At 41.4% G+C, this 18,633-nt stretch overlaps 1 protein-coding gene across 5 annotated transcripts in view; it reads right to left on the reverse strand.

Moving 5' to 3' along the window:
• Positions 1-3,881: 3,881 nt before the first annotated feature.
• cd2ap.L (CD2-associated protein L homeolog) overlaps positions 3,882-18,633 on the reverse strand; it is a 96,047-nt gene continuing 81,295 nt past the window's right edge. For 4 of the 5 annotated variants that reach the window (XM_041562205.1, NM_001092963.1, XM_041562206.1 and 1 more), the window contains 6 exon segments: positions 16,131-16,525; positions 12,420-12,535; positions 11,261-11,347; positions 10,049-10,260; positions 8,571-8,634; positions 3,882-4,385 (listed from right to left, as the gene is read on the reverse strand). In XM_041562205.1, coding sequence (XP_041418139.1) covers positions 4,344-4,385; positions 8,571-8,634; positions 10,049-10,260; positions 11,261-11,347; positions 12,420-12,535; positions 16,131-16,525 — 916 coding nt within the window. In that variant the 3' untranslated portion in view covers positions 3,882-4,343. 5 annotated transcript variants of the gene reach the window in all.

The following is an 18,633-nucleotide window of genomic DNA, read 5'->3' on the forward strand; positions in this document are numbered from 1 at the left end:
GGCCTCTCTTGTTCATATTTCAGTCTCTTATTCAAAACAATGCATGGTTGCTAGGGTAATTTGGACCCTAGAAACCAGATTGCTGAAAATGCCAAATGGGAGAGCTGCTGAATAAAAAGCAAAACTCAAAAACCACAAATAGTAAAAAATTAATTGCCAATTATCTCAGAATATCACTCTCTCTGTCATACTAAAAGTAATCTCAAAGGTGAACAACCCCTTTAAGGTTTTGGTTGTCCTTTAAATGCGGTCTGGCACCATAACAGGCACTTTTCTGTCCAATTTGATGACACAATAAATGCTAAATCCAAATTGGTTGCTATGGGTAACTGCTCCGTAACAGTGCATAGGGGAACTTCCTACTTTGTTATAAACATTGATATAAAAAAAACAAAGAGCCCGGACCACATATATTGTGAAAATTCAATCATTTTTATTAACCGCTCTGAAAGCATGCATTATTTAACAGCACCTGTAAACAGTCTTTTTTTTTTGTTTTAACGCACTGATTTCCGAAGCTCTTGGAATGTTTTTTTGTATAAATCTTTTAGGTAAAGATATTAGTGTAATTTTTCTTTTATCATGGCTACAAACCCCTCCCTGCCCCTTAGCAGCTTATAATTTTTTTTTTTAAATCATCTCATTGCACTTTGTCAATTTTATTGCTATGCAAAAACAAGGCCATTCCCTGGTTATACTGTACAGTTCAGTTAAAAACGGATTGTCTCTCCGGCCCCTGAGCTTACATGCAGATTGATATTCAAAAAAACTGGGAACTGCTCAGTCTATCGCTTAATATTGTCAGCACAGGAATGAATGGTCAGCTCTTTGGCCCTACGCTTAGTAATCCAACTATCAGCACCCAATCACGGCCTTAGGGATGCAAAGTGTTTTACTACAGAAAAGGGATCCGTTATCAGGAAACTGGTTATCCAGAAAGCTCTGAATTACGGAAAGGCCATCTCCCATAGACTCCATATTATCCAAAAAAATCTAAATTTTCAAAAATGATTTCCTTTTTCTCTGTAATAATAAAACAGTAGCTTGAACAGGTATGGGATCCATTATCCGGAAACCCATTATCCAGAATGGAAAGGTCGTCTCCCATAGAGTTCATTGTAGCTAAATAATCAAAAAAAAATTTCTCTGTAATAATAAAACACTTGTACTTGATCCCAACTGAGATATAATTAATCCTTATTGGACGCAAAACCAGCCAATTGGGTTTATTTAATGTTTACATGATTTTCCAGTAGACTTAAGGTTTGAAGATCCAAATTACAGTAAGATCCATTATCCGGAAAGCCCAAGGTTCCAATCATTCTGGATAACAGGTCCCATACCTGTACTTGATCCCAACTAAGATATAATTAATCCTTATTAGAAGCAGAACCAGCCTATTGTTTTTTTTTTTCAATGTTTACATGATTTTCCAGTATGAAGATCCAAATTACATAAATATCCGTTATCCGGAAAACCCCAGGTACCGAGCATTCTGGATAACAGGTCCCATATCTGTACTACAATTCCTGAGGACCTTAGGTCGCCTGTGCCCGATAGACCAGTAAAAAGTCAGCATGGAATCTGCAGAATAACCTTGGAAACAAGGGGCTCAATTCCTGATTGGGTATAAATTGCAGCAGCCAAAAGCATCCAATCACACTGGTAAAAAAATATCCTAGAATACATTATATTTGACTATGTTCATAAAAATTTTAGATCAACTGCAAGAGAATACTCTGAAGGTGATAGGAGATACCGTCACTTACATGCACTGGATGAAAATTTTATATATATACCTGTATATATATCAACACGAGCAGGAACGCACAACCATAAATGCTGTAAGGGCCGGGTGCCAGTCTTTAAACACATGCAGAATCCCTCCAATGACGGCACTCCAGAAGTAATCACACTTGGGTCAGTAGATATCGATCATAAAGGTTTATTTAGGTGGACCAACGTTTCGATACCACACAGGTATCTTCGTCAGGGGTCGACGAAGATACCTGTGTGGTATCGAAACGTTGGTCCACCTAAATAAACCTTTATGATCGATATCTACTGACCCAAGTGTGATTACTTCTGGAGTGCCGTCATTGGAGGGATTCTATATATATATATATATATATATATATATATATATATATATATATATATATATATATATATATATATATATATATATATATATATATATATCTCAAAGGGGAAGTACCGTTCCTTTTCTGAAAACATATATATTGCATGGCTTGCTCTGTTTATTAAACGGGGTCAAGAATATGTGGAAGCAGTTTTGTACAAAAGGTTGCTCCTTGTCTATAAGTGAGGCACAGTTCTGTTACTGCCAACACTGGTGGAAAAGGGTACTGCAAGTCACAGAGATCTATGAACCCCAACTTGATATTAATGGCTGATACTTTCTTCTTTAACAGCAAGGGATGGATTCCTAAATGGTAACTGGATAAAGAAGTACGTAATATAGAACTTTATTCTGTCTTCCCATTTAAGGTGGGCTATAAGGTTTTATTAGCAGCTGCAGGAGGGTTACTAACACGCTACAGCAGCACATCGGAATTCCGAACAGGTACCACTAAGGAGGTGGGGTCCAGAAGCTGATGAAATAGCACAATATGGCGGCACAAGTCTATACTTGCCTTTAAAAGGGGATTATTCAGCTAAAAATATAGCGTTCGTCTACCTATACAAGAACTTAAAGGGATTATGTTGTGATTTTTATGGTGTCGTTTTTATTTCTAAATTTACACTGCAAATAATTCACTCTACCATGTAAAATGTAATTCCTAACCCAACAAGTGTATATTTTTATAGTTGTAATATTGGTGTGTAGGTGCATCTCAGGTCATTTTGCCTGGTCATGTGCTTTCAGAAAGAGCCAGCACTTTAGGATGGAACTGCTTTCTGGCAGGCTGTTGTTTCTCCTACTCAATGTAACTGAATGTGTCTCAGTGGGACCTGGATTTTACTATTGAGTGTTGTTCTTAGATCTACCAGGCAGCTGTTATCTTGTGTTAGGGAGCTGCTATCTGGTTACCTTCCCATTGTTCTGTTGTTAGGCTGCTGGGGGGGGGGGGGAAGGGGAGGAGGGTGAAACTTGCAGTGCAGCAGTAAAGAGTGACTGAAGTTTATCAGAGCACAAGTCACATCACTGGAGGCACCTGGTAAACTGACAATATGTCTAGCCCCATGTCAGATTTCAAATTTAAATATATAAAAAAAAATCAGTTTGCTCTTTAGAATGATGGATTTTAGTGGAGATGTCTGCTGGAGCAGCACTATTACCAGAAAAAAAAAACATGTTTTCCCATGACAGTATCACAGTATGACAGTATCAGGAAAGGAACTGATTAAACTTATTTTAATTCTAGATCCAGTATCAGAGAAGAAGGGGCCCAGGGAAATGCTAACTCCTTCCTACATTAAAACTCCCAGAATTGCTTGAGAGCTGAATACCAAGAGTCGTCCCTTTTATAATGGGACATTTTTATGCTAAGATGACTCCACCCCTTACTCGGAGTCTTGTAACCAATGCAAATTAACACATCCGGAATGGACAATATTAAACCATATCTGATCTGCTTTGGCCATCCCAAAACTCCACCAACATCCCAGGAAGTACCTATCCCCCCTTTTGGAATTCTCTTCCCCCCAACACAGGTGGTATTGAGAGGAATGAGCTTAGTCTCTCTTACCTGCACATTTTTACTATTCCAGTGCAAGTGCAAAGCTCCGGTACAACACAAATCCCCTGAAGTTCTCCTTGTGCAAAGTGATCTCCAGAAAAACAAAAAGTAGCAATCTTCTCATTAATAGGTGGAGCATCTCCTGGGCACGGTATTAACAACTGACTGAGGAAAATCTAATTATACACAGCTCCTTTAATGAATACTCGGACCACAGACAGGCACAACAGTGTGTAACCCTGGATAAGAAGTCAAAAATTTACAAAACATGATGGTTTTCGCCGTGAAGATAAGGCTACTGTATTCCCCGTTAGACTATATTACAGATTATTTCTAAAGATATATATATCACCGTATTCAGAGCTTTAAAAAAAAAAAATTACACAAGTAAAATTCGTACAGAATCCCAGCTTTGTACATAAACTCAGTAGTATCTCGAAGCAAAACCATTGTACTAGGCCTGCATCACTCCAGCACAGTAAGAACATAAGGCCTCTTTAATTCCATTGGCAAAGCAACGAAGGTAAGCGCCAGAGTAGGGCTCGACCATGCTTCCGTGAACTCGAGGAGAAGAGGAGACGGCGTTAAATATCTGACACGGACTTTAATCTAGATTGGTGGGGTAAAAAAATGGCCGCCTCATGTTAACTGGACCGCCTTCTTCAGCTTGTCAACCTCGGTCTACGGGGGGAAAAACAATTACACAGCTGGGTTATTTCAGAGTAAAGACGCAAAAGCAAGAATAATAATCAAATGTAAACAACCATTAACCAGTAGTACAAAGCAGGTGCAACGATGGTGCATTTGTGAAAGCAAAAAAAAAAAGAGGCAAAAGAGCAAGTAAAGGTGGCCAAACACGGGCGCCGTTAAGCTGCCGATTTGGGTCATTTAGACAAGGAGTCCCCAACTTTTTTTGGCCCAGGGACCTATAAACTAGGGAAGTGGGTTGGAGGGGTCGCGTCCAATTCTGGAGCACTGGCATCCAATTCGGCGGCCCAGTTGAAGACTGTCCGCGGCACAGCGGTTGGGGACCCCTGCTTAAGACCAATTTGTCAGTTTATCTGCACATGTATGGGGCCCTCAGACAGGCCTCCCCGATATCTGGCCAAAATTCAGAGAGATCTCCATTATGGAGGCTCGAAGGGGCCCTCCGACAGGCCTCTCGACCAATATATGCCCAAAATTTGGAGAGCTCTCAACCACATCGGCTCATTGATGCGGCCCTTGCTTTGACTTTTTGTATCACCTTCATTGTATTACAATTATATCACCCACCCAAGGTGGGCTTGTCGGAGGGAAGATTCTCTCGTTTGGTGACCCAGCCAAACGAGCGAATCTTACAGTGTATGGCCACCTTTAAGGTGATGATACACTAAAAAGTAATTAAAGGGGAAGTAAAGTCTCAAATAGAAGGCAAGAAATGCTGTATTTTGTTTACTAAACATAAACATGAGTTTACTGCACCACATGCCTAATAAAACAAATAATTTATGCTTTCAAAATTGGCCACAGGGGGTCACCATCTTGTCACTTTCTCAAACATCTCTGCAAGACCATGGGGCCCATTCACTAAGCTCGAGTGAAGGATTCGAATGAAAAATACTTCGAATTTCGAAGTATTTTTTGGGTACTTCGACCATCGAATTGGTTAAATTCGTTAGAATTCGAACGAATCGAAGTAAAAATCGTTCGACTATTCGACCATTCGATAGTCGAAGTACTTTCCCTTTAAAAAAAACTTCGACCCCCTACTTCGGCAGGTAAAACCTACCGAAGTCAATGTTAGCCTATGGGGAAGGTCCCCATAGGCTTGCCTGTGATTTTTTCATCGAAGGATTTTCCTTCGATCGTTGGATTGAAATCGTTCGATTCGAAGGATTTAATCGTTCGAAAAATCCTTCGATCGATCGATCGCAGGATTAGCGCTAAATCCTTCGACTTCGATATTCGAAGTCGAAGGATTTCAATTCGAGGGTCGAATTTCGAAGTATTTTTAACTTCGAAATTCGACCCTTAAAGGACCAGTAACGTCAAAATTTTTTTTTACAAAATTCGTTAGTATACATCGAAATATAAACACCAACACACTTTAAAATTTTAAATTGCAAAGCCTTTATTAAAAAATAACTTACTGAAACTCCACTTCCTGTCCTCTTCAGAAACGGCGATACGGCGACCATCCTTCCTGCAGCAGTTGATTTCTTCTCCCTGGCTATCTCTCCTGGCCACTCTATGTCTGCCGCGCTCTGCCAGCAAGATTGACAGCCAGCTTCTTCTTCTCCAGTCACTTCTTGATGCAGCCGTACTGGTCCTGGTGGTGATCATCTACGGGGCTTGCACAAAACCGGCGTGCGCTGGACTTCTCCCTGCACACTCGGTGTGCTGCTGCTGCGGACTCTGAGCCCTGCTGCCCCTTTGTTTCCCGTGCACCCTGTGTAATGGAGGTCCCTGCTGACTGGGGGTCTGCGGCGGAGAGCGCTTGTTGTTGCTCCCACCGCCGGGCCTGTCACTCCTGATCGCTGCTCTCATGGAAAGTAGCGCTGCGCCCAGTTCCAATGCAAGAAAGGGTTTCCTGCGCTATTCAGGTGCGCTCTGCTCAGTATCGACAGTGCTAAAGTTATGAGAGAAACAGAGACAGCACTGAGGTTACAGGAAGAAGGACAATATTGAGAGTAACAGCAGCGGAGAAAGAACTAGAGCTGAGTAGGAAGCCTCCCAGACAAAGAGGCTGTGCGTGCGCTTCAGTTCAGACGGCAGCGCCTGGGACAGCGCTACGGACAGCACACAAAAGCAGCAGCACTGCGGGACAGGCTCTCCATGGCGCTACTATCCATGAGAGCAGCGATCAGGAGTGACAGGCCCGGCGGTGGGAGCAACAACAAGCGCTCTCCGCCGCAGACCCCCAGTCAGCAGGGACCTCCATTACACAGGGTGCACGGGAAACAAAGGGGCAGCAGGGCTCAGAGTCCGCAGCAGCAGCACACCGAGTGTGCAGGGAGAAGTCCAGCGCACGCCGGTTTTGTGCAAGCCCCGTAGATGATCACCACCAGGACCAGTACGGCTGCATCAAGAAGTGACTGGAGAAGAAGAAGCTGGCTGTCAATCTTGCTGGCAGAGCGCGGCAGACATAGAGTGGCCAGGAGAGATAGCCAGGGAGAAGAAATCAACTGCTGCAGGAAGGATGGTCGCCGTATCGCCGTTTCTGAAGAGGACAGGAAGTGGAGTTTCAGTAAGTTATTTTTTAATAAAGGCTTTGCAATTTAAAATTTTAAAGTGTGTTGGTGTTTATATTTCGATGTATACTAACGAATTTTGTAAAAAAAAATGTTGACGTTACTGGTCCTTTAATGAATCTGCCCCCAAGACTGTGCACATGCTCAGTGTGGTCTGGGCTGCTTAGGGATCATCATAAATTATCAAAACAGCACAAGTCAAATAATATCTGCCAGAAGCCGCTAAAGCAAAACTGATTAATAATCAGAATATACAGACTGCACTGGGTCCTGTGTTGTCATGTAATCTAATGTGGATTTTATAGTTGTTGTATTGTTTAATACAAACTTTCTCCAACTCTGCAAAACCAATGGCTGCAGCAAAATAATCTGCCAAATAGAATCCCAGTTTATTTGTTTAAATCTGGCTCAATGATCTTTGTCCCTGCAGCTGGAGTTGGAAACAGTAAAGGGGATGTAAAGGCAAAAATAAAATCCAATACAAATCTCTACACAGTCGCCGACTGCTCTACAGGGAAACAAACAAAGCTGCTTGAGTTCTGCATGGCTGGGAAGTAAGGTGGGGGCTCCCCCTGCTGTTCATAAGTATGATTGTTTCCCAGCAGAGCAGTTAGGGACCGTCTGACAATTCCTATACACAACAGTAAATGAAGAGAGAATTTGACTGCATACAGTCAGGTTTCTTATAAAAACTGAATTTTGGAGATCCTTTTTCATTAAAAAAAAGTAAAAAGGGGGTTTTATTTTTTTGGCTTTACATGACCTTTAACGACTATAAAAAATGCTCCAGGAAAGGAAACTTGACTTCACCATTAACACTTGAAACTACTCTAGAAATGTGTGTGCTCATTCACATTCTCTTCACAAAAGCGCTCTATAAATGCTCTCTGGTTGTCATTACTTAATGTGATATGCTGAGCAAGATTGTTTTTGATTTAATTGGCAGATTGATCACTGCTCTGTCCGTTGTGACCGGGAAGATCTGAATTAAATACCCATAGGCCCTTATTATTGGCTTTGCCCTTTAAAGGAGAAGGAAAGCCCCAGGGCGCAAAACCCCTCCCCCCTCCCCTGTGTTGCCCCCCCTCCCTCCTCCCCCCTGGCCTACCTGTCCCCCTGGGCAAATGCCCCTAACTTGTTACTCACCCCTCTGCGCAGGTTCTGTCCACGGAGTTCACAGTCGCCATCTTCTCCCACGCGCGTCTTCTTCCTGCTCTGACCGGCGTCTTCTGGCGCATGCGCAGTAGGAACAGGTACCGGTACAGCTCTACTGCGCATGCGCCGAATGTCACGAAGTTTTCCGATTACACTTCGTGACATTCGGCGCATGCGCAATAGAGCTGTACCGGTACCTGTTCCTACTGCGCATGCGCCAGAAGACGCCGGTCAGAGCAGGAAGAAGACGCGCGTGGGAGAAGATGGCGACTGTGAACTCCGTGGACAGGACCTGCGCAGAGGGGTGAGTAACAAGTTAGGGGCATTTGCCCAGGGGGACAGGTAGGCCAGGGGGGAGGAGGGAGGGGGGGGCAACACAGGGGAGGGGGGGAGGGGTTTTGCGCCCTGGGGCTTTCCTTCTCCTTTAATACCCGGATGTGCACTTCACAGACTGAAGCTTAATGAAGAAACGTCTTACCTCTAAATGGGTCCGTAGCAATCGTTCCTCGTCTAACTGTTTCTTTAGGTGATCCATCTCTTTCCTAGAATGAAAGACAATAAAGGTTTCTTGGCATGCTTATACAAGGGAGAGGTGTGCTATGTTCCTTTTTTTTAAAAATATTTTATTCATTTTATACAAAAACAAAAGAAGCAAACAAAAGAAATAAAAACACAATACAATGGTTATAGATTATACCTATTTCATGACGGCAGATGCCGATTTTATGAGGAATTATATACGACCTATAGGGATCCTGTCATCGGAAAACATGTTTTTTTTCAAAACACATCAGTTAATAGTGCTGCTCCAGCAGAATTCTGCACTGAAATCCATTTCTCAAAAGAGCAAACAGATTTTTTTATATTTAATTTTGAAATCTGACATGGGGCTAGACATATTGTCAATTTCCCAGCTGCCCCAGTCATGTGACTTGTGCCTGCACTTTAGGAGAGAAATGCTTTCTGGCAGGCTGCTGTTTTTCCTTCTCAATGTGAGTGAATGTGTCTCAGTGGGACATGGGTTTTTACTATTGAGTGTTGTTCTTAGATCTGCCAGGCAGCTGTTATCTTGTGTTAGGGAGCTGTTATCTGGTTACCTTCCCATTGTTCTTTTGTTTGGCTGCTGGGGGGGGGGAGGGGGGTGATATCACTTCAACTTGCAGTACAGCAGTAAAGAGTGACTGAAGTTTATCAGAGCACAAGTCACATGACTTGGGGCAGCTGGGAAATTGATAATATGTCTAGCCCCATGTCAGATTTCAAAATTGAATATAAAAAAAAAATCTGTTTTCTCTTTTGAGAAATGGATTCAGTGGAGAATTCTGCTGGAGCAGCACTATTAACTGAATCATTTTGAGAAAAAATTTTTTTCCCCATGACAGTATCCCTTTAAAGGAAAACTATATCCTCAAAATGAACACTTACGCAACAGACAGTTTATATCATATTAAGTGGCATATTAAAGAATCTTACCAAACTGATATATATATTTAAGTAAATATTGTCCTTTTACATCTCTCGCCTTGAGCCACCATTTTGTGATGGTCTGTGTGCTGCGTCAGAGATCACCTGACCAGAAATACTGCAGCTCTAACTTTAACTGCTACAAATTCCCAGACTGAAGGAAACAAGATTCAAATAATTTATATTGTGTAATTAAAGTTCATATTTGATTGTGATAAAATAGGATTTTGAATATTTTTTTTTTGGGTGACAGGTCCCCTTTAAGCTGAAAACAGGAAGTGTGATACAGAAGCCCATGAGTACACAATAGAAGGAAAGAAATGTGGTGTTTCCTTTGACAGAGGACTCAGAGCAGCATTACTTTGAGGGTTTACTGGTGTATTTATATAGACCTTTCTGATAAAGCTTACTTAGTTTTAGCCTTTCCTTCTCCTTTAAAGTGACACCATCATGTGTCTAAAACGCCCCTCGCGCATAGGAGCATACACTTACCTATGTTCTTTTCTAAGTGCATGCACAATGCTGAGCAGGTCACTAATTTGGGCTTTAAGGTCGTCCATTTCACTCTTTTCACTCCTCTTACTGTCGGTCACATCTGATTTCACTTTCGCCTCAGTAGGTAATGGGACCGGCGGACTGGGGGCGGGTTTTGACACAGGGAATGAAGTCGGGAGTGGAGATGTACCAATGCTGGGAGCCAATGGCTGGAAGGAATACAGCCCATTAAAAAAAAAAAAAAAAGTTAAAAGGGAAGGAAACACTGCTTAATCTGCTCATATGAACACTCTTACAATTGACATTACATTTGTTTTCATGTTTTCTCCTGCACAGTGCTGAGCTAATATGCTGCCATATTCAGGTTTTGTTATACAGGTATGGGACCTGTTATCCAGAATGCTCGGGACCTGGGGTTTTCCGGATAACGGATCTTTCCGTAATTTGGGTCTTCATGCCTTAAGTCTAGACTTAAGAAATTAATTTACACATTAAATAAACCCAATAGGCTGGTTTTGCTTCCAATAAGGATTAATTATATCTTAGTTGGGATCAAGTACAAGCTACTGTTTAATTATTACAGAGAAAAAGGAAATCATTTTTAAAAATTTGGATTATTTAGATAAAGCCATTCCTTATCCGGAAATCAGGTTTCCGGATAAGGGATCCTATACCTGTAATAAACTGCATCATCTGTAGAAAGTCACTTTCAGCTGTCCTGTACTTTAACCCTTTTATGGCACCAACATGTGCTACACATTTCTGGGTTGTCTTTTGGTTTATGCCGTGCGGTGTGTTTACTGGCAACACAGGGGTACATTATCCCTTATAATACATGAGTGATACTCAGAGTTCCCTGTATAACTCAGCCTGCAGCCTTGTGTCTTTATATGGTCACAGAACAACCCCTCAGTGACTTCTAATATCCTTATCATTTACAGTAGGGGGTACATTATCCCTTATAATACATGAGTGATACTCAGAGTTCCCTGTATAACTCAGCCTGCAGCCTTGTGTCTTTATATGGTCACAGAACAACCCCTCAGTGACTTCTAATATCCTTATCATTTACAGTAGGGGGTACATTATCCCTTATAATACATGAGTGATACTCAAGAGTTCTATCATTATAATGGGGAAACAATATTCCATAGGTACATCCACATACAAATACAGGTAAATTACAGGTACACGATTGTATTTCCATACCTTTTTGACTTCAGGTGTCTTTACTTTGGCACTTTCATTCTCCTCTTCTTTAAGCACTTTGACAGAATCTGTTAAATCTTTGCTTTGCTATGGGGGGGGGGGAATACACATGAGTAAAACATGCAAACAGACCACTTCTACTACTACTACTACTTTCTGATGGTAATATTACAAGATGTAAGTGTGGGTGTTTTGTTCCACTTAATACTTAGAAGATGCTACACGTCATTTAACTGCACAGGATTCCGTAATCCACAGGCTGAATGGCTGCAACTTCCATAAAACCCCTCATAGTCCCCCTAAATATTACTAGATACCCACAGGGGACACAGTCTAAAGGAAAAAAGAGGCAAAATGTATTCAAAACAAAATTACATAATGCAATAGAAAGCCTGACGCGTTTTGACCACAGTGGTCTTCATCAGGGTGGAAAAAAGAACAGGTTAAAAAAAAAAAGTAACTTTTTTACCTGTTATTGTTTCTTTTTTCCCCTGATGAAAACCACTTTGTGGTCGAACGCGTCAGGCTTCCTACCGCATTATCTAATTTAGTTTTTTTTGTGTGGAGTGCAAAATCCTCCTTTTTGATTGTTGTGGTCTCTGGAGACATTAATGGGCAGCCTCCGAGGGATTTGCCCCTCACAATCATTAATTTGGGTGGGGCCTTCTAAATGTATTTCCAAAGTGGGCTTTTTTATGTTATTGTTTCTTTTTTCCCCTGATGAAGATCACTTTGTGGTCAAAACGTGCAGGGCTTACTACTGCATTATGTAATTGTGTTTAGAATACGTTTTGACTTTTTCTTATGTAGAGTGTAACATCCTCTTTACTGATTGTTATTGTCTCTGGAGACATTAATGGGCAGCCTCCGACCTCACGATCATCAATTTGGCTACAATTTGTGTCTACCGTCTAACTTTATTTTCTCTAAAGGAAAAAGAGCTAACATTTATTCAAAACAAAATTACATTAACTGGTAAAAAAAAAAAAAAAGTCAGCTTTTTTTATGTTATTGTTTCTTTTTTTCCCCTGATGAAGGAAGATCACTTTGTGGTCAAACCGCGTAGGGCTTACTACTGCGTTATGTAATTTTGTTTTGAATACGTTACATAACTTTTTTTTATGTAGAGTGTAACATCCTCTTTTTTGATACAACTTACAGCGTTGGGACCATTAAAGCGACCAGGTAGCCTCTTCCCTTGCATCTTTGGTCTGTTCGCAGTTGGGTGGGATAAATGGTTTGAGGTAGGTATCGCATCCCCAAAAAAGTCCACCTCTAGAGAAAGACAAAAGTGCAAGAATTGCATTAATCTGGTACAATTCATAGCTTTCTGATCGCCCCAAAACCCAACTCCTTCATCGTATTTACCGGCCCGTTTGCACACTATAAAGTATGAAGACATAACTGTGGGTGCTATAATCATTTTCGGTATATATGAGTCCTGTATCGAGTCACGTACCCGTGGAATACCATCTGTTTGGGTCGTGGGCAGAAATTTATACCCTCAAAAAACGTGGGCCAGTTTTTGGGTGACATCCCCCCTGTTCTTGGAGGCCCCTAGATCAGGTCTGGTTCAGGTGGGACACTGGGCCTTTAAATGTATGAGAGGGAGCTAATATAGACAATACACTGGAAGGTAAGGATTCACCGACTCTTTAACCTCACGAGGAAACTATGACCGTTTTCGGAAAACGAATCTCACTGGCGATTTACATTCTAGCCGTCGGGAGGCAGTTTGGGGAGATTTGTCGTCCCGAAGAAGAGGAGATTTGTCGAGGGGGCGACTAATCTCCTCGAATCTGAGCGTGTGCCCTAATCCTTAAGGTAGGGAACCACCAAATCCAGGATTTGGCCTTTTTCAGCAGGATTCGGATTCAGCCGAATCCTTCTGCCCGTGACTTTTTGTCACAAAACAAGTAAGTAAAAAATGTTTTCCCCTTCCCACCCCTACTTTGCATATGCAAATTAGGATTCAGTTTCGGTTAGGAGGATTCAGGGGTTTGGCCTAATCCAAAATAGTGGATTCGGTGCATCCCTACCTTAAAGGCAGTCTCTGTGCAAGGATATGGTGAGATAAAAGCGTGAAGTCGCAATTAGTGCTTGAGAATCGTCAGGCAAATGCTAATTTATGCTAAACAGACTCCTATACATATCCATCCATGATCAGCTCTCATATTGTGCACCACACTCTTGCTCTCAACCCATTATCCAGAAAGCTCCAAATTACGGATAGCCTGCCTCCCATAGACTCCATTATAATCAAATAATCCAACTATTGAAAAACGATTTTTTCTCTGTTATTATCAAACAATATCTTATACAGATATACATAGGACCGGTTTTCTAGAATGCTCGGGACCTGGGGCTTTCCAGATAATGGATCTTTCCGTAATTTGGATCTTCATACCTTAAGTCTACTAGAAAATTATGTCAACATTATAAACCCAATAGGCTGGGTTTTTTTTGCCTCCAATAAGGATTAATTATATCTTAGTTGGGATCAGGTACAAGCTTCTGTTTTGTTAAAACAGACAAAAAGGAAATCATTTTTAAAAATTTGGATTATATGGAGTCTATGGGAGACAGACTTTCCGTAATTCAAAGCTTTCCCGATAACAGTTTTCGAGATAATGGATCCCATATCTGTAGTGAAAATGACCCTACGTGACAGGAGATGGTGTTTTCCAACCCCACTGCATCCTCACTTTGCATTTTTCAGCTTCTGTTTGTGGAATCCCCAGTGGTGCAATTCATAAGGGGTGGGGTCTTCTTAAAGGGATACTGTTTAAAACGCATCAGTTAATAGTGCTGCTCCATCAGAATTCTGTACTGAAATCCATTTTTTAAAAGAGAAAACTGATTTTTTTTTCAATTTAATTTTGAAACGGTCATGGGGCTAGACATGATGTCCATTTCCCAGATGCCCCCAGTCATGTGACTTGTGCTCTGATAAAATTCAGTCACTCTTTACTGCTGTACTGCAAGTTGGAGTGATATTACTGCCCCATCCTTCCTCCAAAGTAGATATCCAACTATAAAAGAGTCCTTTATGTATCCATCCGTGTGAGTGTGCTTCTCTACACGCTGCAATCCCCGTGCTGGAGTGCCAAAGGTTACTAATACAAAAAGAGGTAGCCGGAGAGCACTTGTTTCTTTAGTTAAAAGGTCATTTCTTTATTTGCAGACATTCCTCCAAAGTAGCCCATCAGCAGCCTATCAACAGAACAATGGGCAGCCAACCAGATAACAGCTACCTGGCACCATTGCTGAAGGATTTATTTGCATTTCTAAAAGTGTTCTCTAGTGGTAGACATGAGAATAGCACCCAAGCAGGAAAAACCCTGCTTTTTCCTGCTTGAGTGCTATTTTCATGTTTACCACTAGGTGCTGAGGAGTACGACTTGGGTCGCATTGAAGTACAATCAGAAGGGGAGAAACAATAGCAGTTCCATCCTGAAGTGTTGGCTCTTTCTCAAAGCTCAGGATCAGGCACAATGCACTGACATGGCTCCTCCACACCAATATTACAGCTAAAAAATACATTTGTTGGTTCAAGAATAACATTTTAAATGGTAAAGTGAATTATTTGCAATATAAACAGCGTTATTTAGAAATACAAAGCAAACCATGAAAATTATAATCCACCAATAAAAGCTAGAGCTGCAGATAACTGTAGGTTTGTATGACCTCCCTACCCTCAAGGATCCCATTGGCCCCTTATGATGACAGCAAGATTACTATTATTATGCAGAGGCAGAAGACACGCCCCTTTAAAGAACCAGTAACCGGTTCTAACGTATTCATGATTTCAGCAGGATTTCTGTGAGAGAATATGATCTTACCAAAATGGAGTAGGGTAGGGTAAGTTCCTGACACGAAAGAAGGGAAACATGGCAAACAGGATAGGAAACAAAATCTGGAAAGAAAAGTCAAGGAGAAGGATTGTCTAGAAAAGAGATTTTGAAACAAAAATTACTTTGCAAAGCAGGAAAAAGAGACATTTGTCAAAGGAACAGAAAGCCTGGGCATGCACAGCAGAAAAATGACGTTAGTAAGAATAACACTGGCTAGATAGCAGCCGCTCTACTCTTCCGATATACTGGGGCATCTGCTTATTATTAGCATTTAAAAGAAACATGAGCATGTATGAGAGATGGGTAGCAAATGGCTAGAGATTAGGCTGCTGTAGCTCCATTGACCTATGGCTCCTCCCTCTTAAACACCATTGGGTGCTTCATCAGCAGAGGTGTGGCTAACCTAGCGGACCATCCTTATATACCCTTTATTAATGGGATATCTATCTCCCCTGGCTTACACACAAGGAACTCTTTACAACAGCGCCACCCGCTGGTCAGTTTCCCACCAGTCTGACCACCAAGTAGTCAAGGAAGTTGTCAGGAGAAAGAAAGGGGCTGCTTCGTAAAAAAAAAATATTAAACATTTTTAAAATCTTTCCTAAGCAGAAGAACATCAGAGCAGCCTTTTTCTTTCTCCTGACAACTTCTTTGACTTACTTGGTGGTCAGACTGGTCAGAAACTGACCAGCAGGTGTCGCTGTAGTAACAAAATTCATTCCTATTAACAGCAGATATATGCCTTAATATCTTGGAATAAAAACAAAATAAATAATGAATGTACATTGCAAAAGTGCTTAGAATAGCACCCTCGTAAATTTTACATTCACTGATTTGAAAGGTTTGCTTATCCTTTAAAAAAGCCAATAAATAATTGGTTGCTATGGATTTGCATCTCTGCAAACTGTCAGTAAATGAGGCCTTTTGTTTTTTTATTTTGCCTAACAAGAAAATACGGTTGTGAGCAATAACAGGATCCGTTGGTGCTTGAGTTGAAATAAGAAATATTCACTTACCGTCTCTGGGGCTTTTAGCTGCCGGCTCTACTTCCACTGACTTCGTTCTGCTCAGAATATGTTCCAGGTCCATCTTTGTTTTGTTATGTTGTTCCCCGTTGGACTTTGGTCTGCTCAGGATCTGTTCTAGATCCATCTTCGTTTTATTAAGAGGTTCCGCCTCTGACTTTGGCTTGTTCAGAATCTGTTCCAGATCAGTTTTTGTCTTACTATGAGGTTCCACTTCTGATTTTGGTCGGCTCAGGATCTGTTCGAGGTCCGTTTTCGCTTTATTATGTAGTTCCGCTTCTGTCGACTTTGGTCGACTTAGAACCTGTTGGTCCAGCTCTGTCTTTGCCTTATTAAGAGTCTCTGATTCTGGCTTGGGGCGGATGAGAAGTAAATCTCCATTAGGCCTGAAAGAGAAAATCACGGGCAAAACATAAGAAATCTTTGGATCTTACGGATTACAGGTCTCTGAAATTAAACCTTTAATGGGATGTGGAACTAAATGTTTTTCCAGCACCATGCATCTGATGGAATAGGATGCATTTTAAATGGCAGTTGGGTGGGATGAGGAGTTTCACCATCACTGGTGTAATTTCTTATTTAGACTGACGAAAACTTCCAACGCGTCGCTCAATAAACCCAACATTTCCTACATAGTTAAATTGTGCTAAAACAGAGTCAAATCAATAGTTTAAGTGGGTTATTAATCTAAGTCCAATTTTTTTTTACTATAAAATCCGAATTTTTAGTGGAAAAAACCCCTCAAATGTTTGGGATTTATTGAAGCCCAAGGCTGCAAAAAGTCTGAATCTGAAAATCCAGCACCGAGGTTGTATATAAGTCAATAAGAGAGATCCCTATCCTATTTGGAAGTTTCTGTGGTCTGCGCTAGAATTAGCCATTAGACTATTTCGGACAAAAATGACAAGTGGGGGCTCTTGGGAAACTGACAATATGCCTAACACATTTCAGATTTCAAAATTAAATACAGAAAAATCAGTTTGCTCTTTTGAAAAATGGATTTCAGTGCAGAAGTCTGCTGGAGCAACATTATCAACTCATGCATTTAAAAAAAACATGTTTTCCCATGACAGTATCTTTTGAAGAGAAATGCATGTGCATTTCTCACATCTTACAACTGATATCAAGATTCTCACTAGGAAACCTTGCAGAAATGATGCAGGTAGTGGCAGAAAACCAAACAGGGTTTATCCTAGGTAACACAGTTGTTCTTATCAGGGCCTTAAGAGGGGTCCGGCTGTGCTGCACTTTTCGAAAGAGCCGGGCCCCCTTTGACAGCGCCAAAGCCGTGGTGCCTCTTCCAAAGTCCCAAATCGCCGAAAAGCAGAACAGCCGAAGTCCCAAAGCGTCAAAAAAACCCTAAGCCATGAAAATAGCTGAAGTCCTGAAGCAGCGAAAATACCAGAAGACACGAAAACAGACAAAGTTGAAGTCCTGAAGCGGCGAAAAGACCCAAAGTCACGAAAATAGACGAAGTTAAAGTACTGAAGTCACGAAAACAGACTACGGTAAGTTGAAGTCCTGAAGCAGCGAAAAGACACAAAGTCACGAAAACAGACTAAGTTGAAGTCCTGAAGCACGAAAAGACCCGAATTAACGAAAATAGACAAAGTTGAAGTCCTGAAGCGGCAAAAAGACCCAAAGTCATGAAAATAGACGAAGTTGAAGTCCTGAAGCGCCACAAAGACTAGAAGTCACGAAAATAGACAAAGTTGAAGTCCTGAAGCGGCGAAAAGACCCGAAGTCATGAAAATAGCCGAAGTTGAAGTCCTGAAGAAGCGAAAATACCAGAAGACACGAAAACAGACAAAGCTGAAGTCCTGGAGCGGCGAAAAGACCCAAAGTCACGGAAATAGATGAAGTTGAAGTCCTGAAACGGCGAAAAGACCTGAAGTCATGAAAATAGATTAAGTTGAAGTCCTGAAGCGGAAAAAAAACCTGAAGCGGAAAAAAGACCTGAAGTCATGAAAATAGCCGAAGTTGAAGTCCCGAAGCACGAAAAGACACAAAGTCACGAAAATAGACAAAGTTGAAGTCCTGAAGCGGCAAAAAGACCCAAAGTCACGAAAATAGACGAAGTTGAAGTACTGAAGTCACGAAAACAGACTACGGTAAGTTGAAGTCCTGAAGCAGCGAAAAGACACAAAGTCACGAAAACAGACTAAGTTGAAGTCCTGAAGCATGAAAAGACCCGAATTAACGAAAATAGACAAAGTTGAAGTCCTGAAGCGGCAAAAAGACCCAAAGTCATGAAAATAGACGAAGTTGAAGTCCTGAAGCGCCACAAAGACTAGAAGTCACGAAAATAGACAAAGTTGAAGTCCTGAAGCGGCGAAAAGACCCGAAGTCATGAAAATAGCCGAAGTTGAAGTCCTGAAGAAGCGAAAATACCAGAAGACACGAAAACAGACAAAGCTGAAGTCCTGGAGCGGCGAAAAGACCCAAAGTCACGGAAATAGATGAAGTTGAAGTCCTGAAACGGCGAAAAGACCTG

This window comes from Xenopus laevis, chromosome 5L, assembly GCF_017654675.1.
Source record: "Xenopus laevis strain J_2021 chromosome 5L, Xenopus_laevis_v10.1, whole genome shotgun sequence".
NCBI classification, from domain to species: Eukaryota; Metazoa; Chordata; class Amphibia; order Anura; family Pipidae; genus Xenopus; species Xenopus laevis.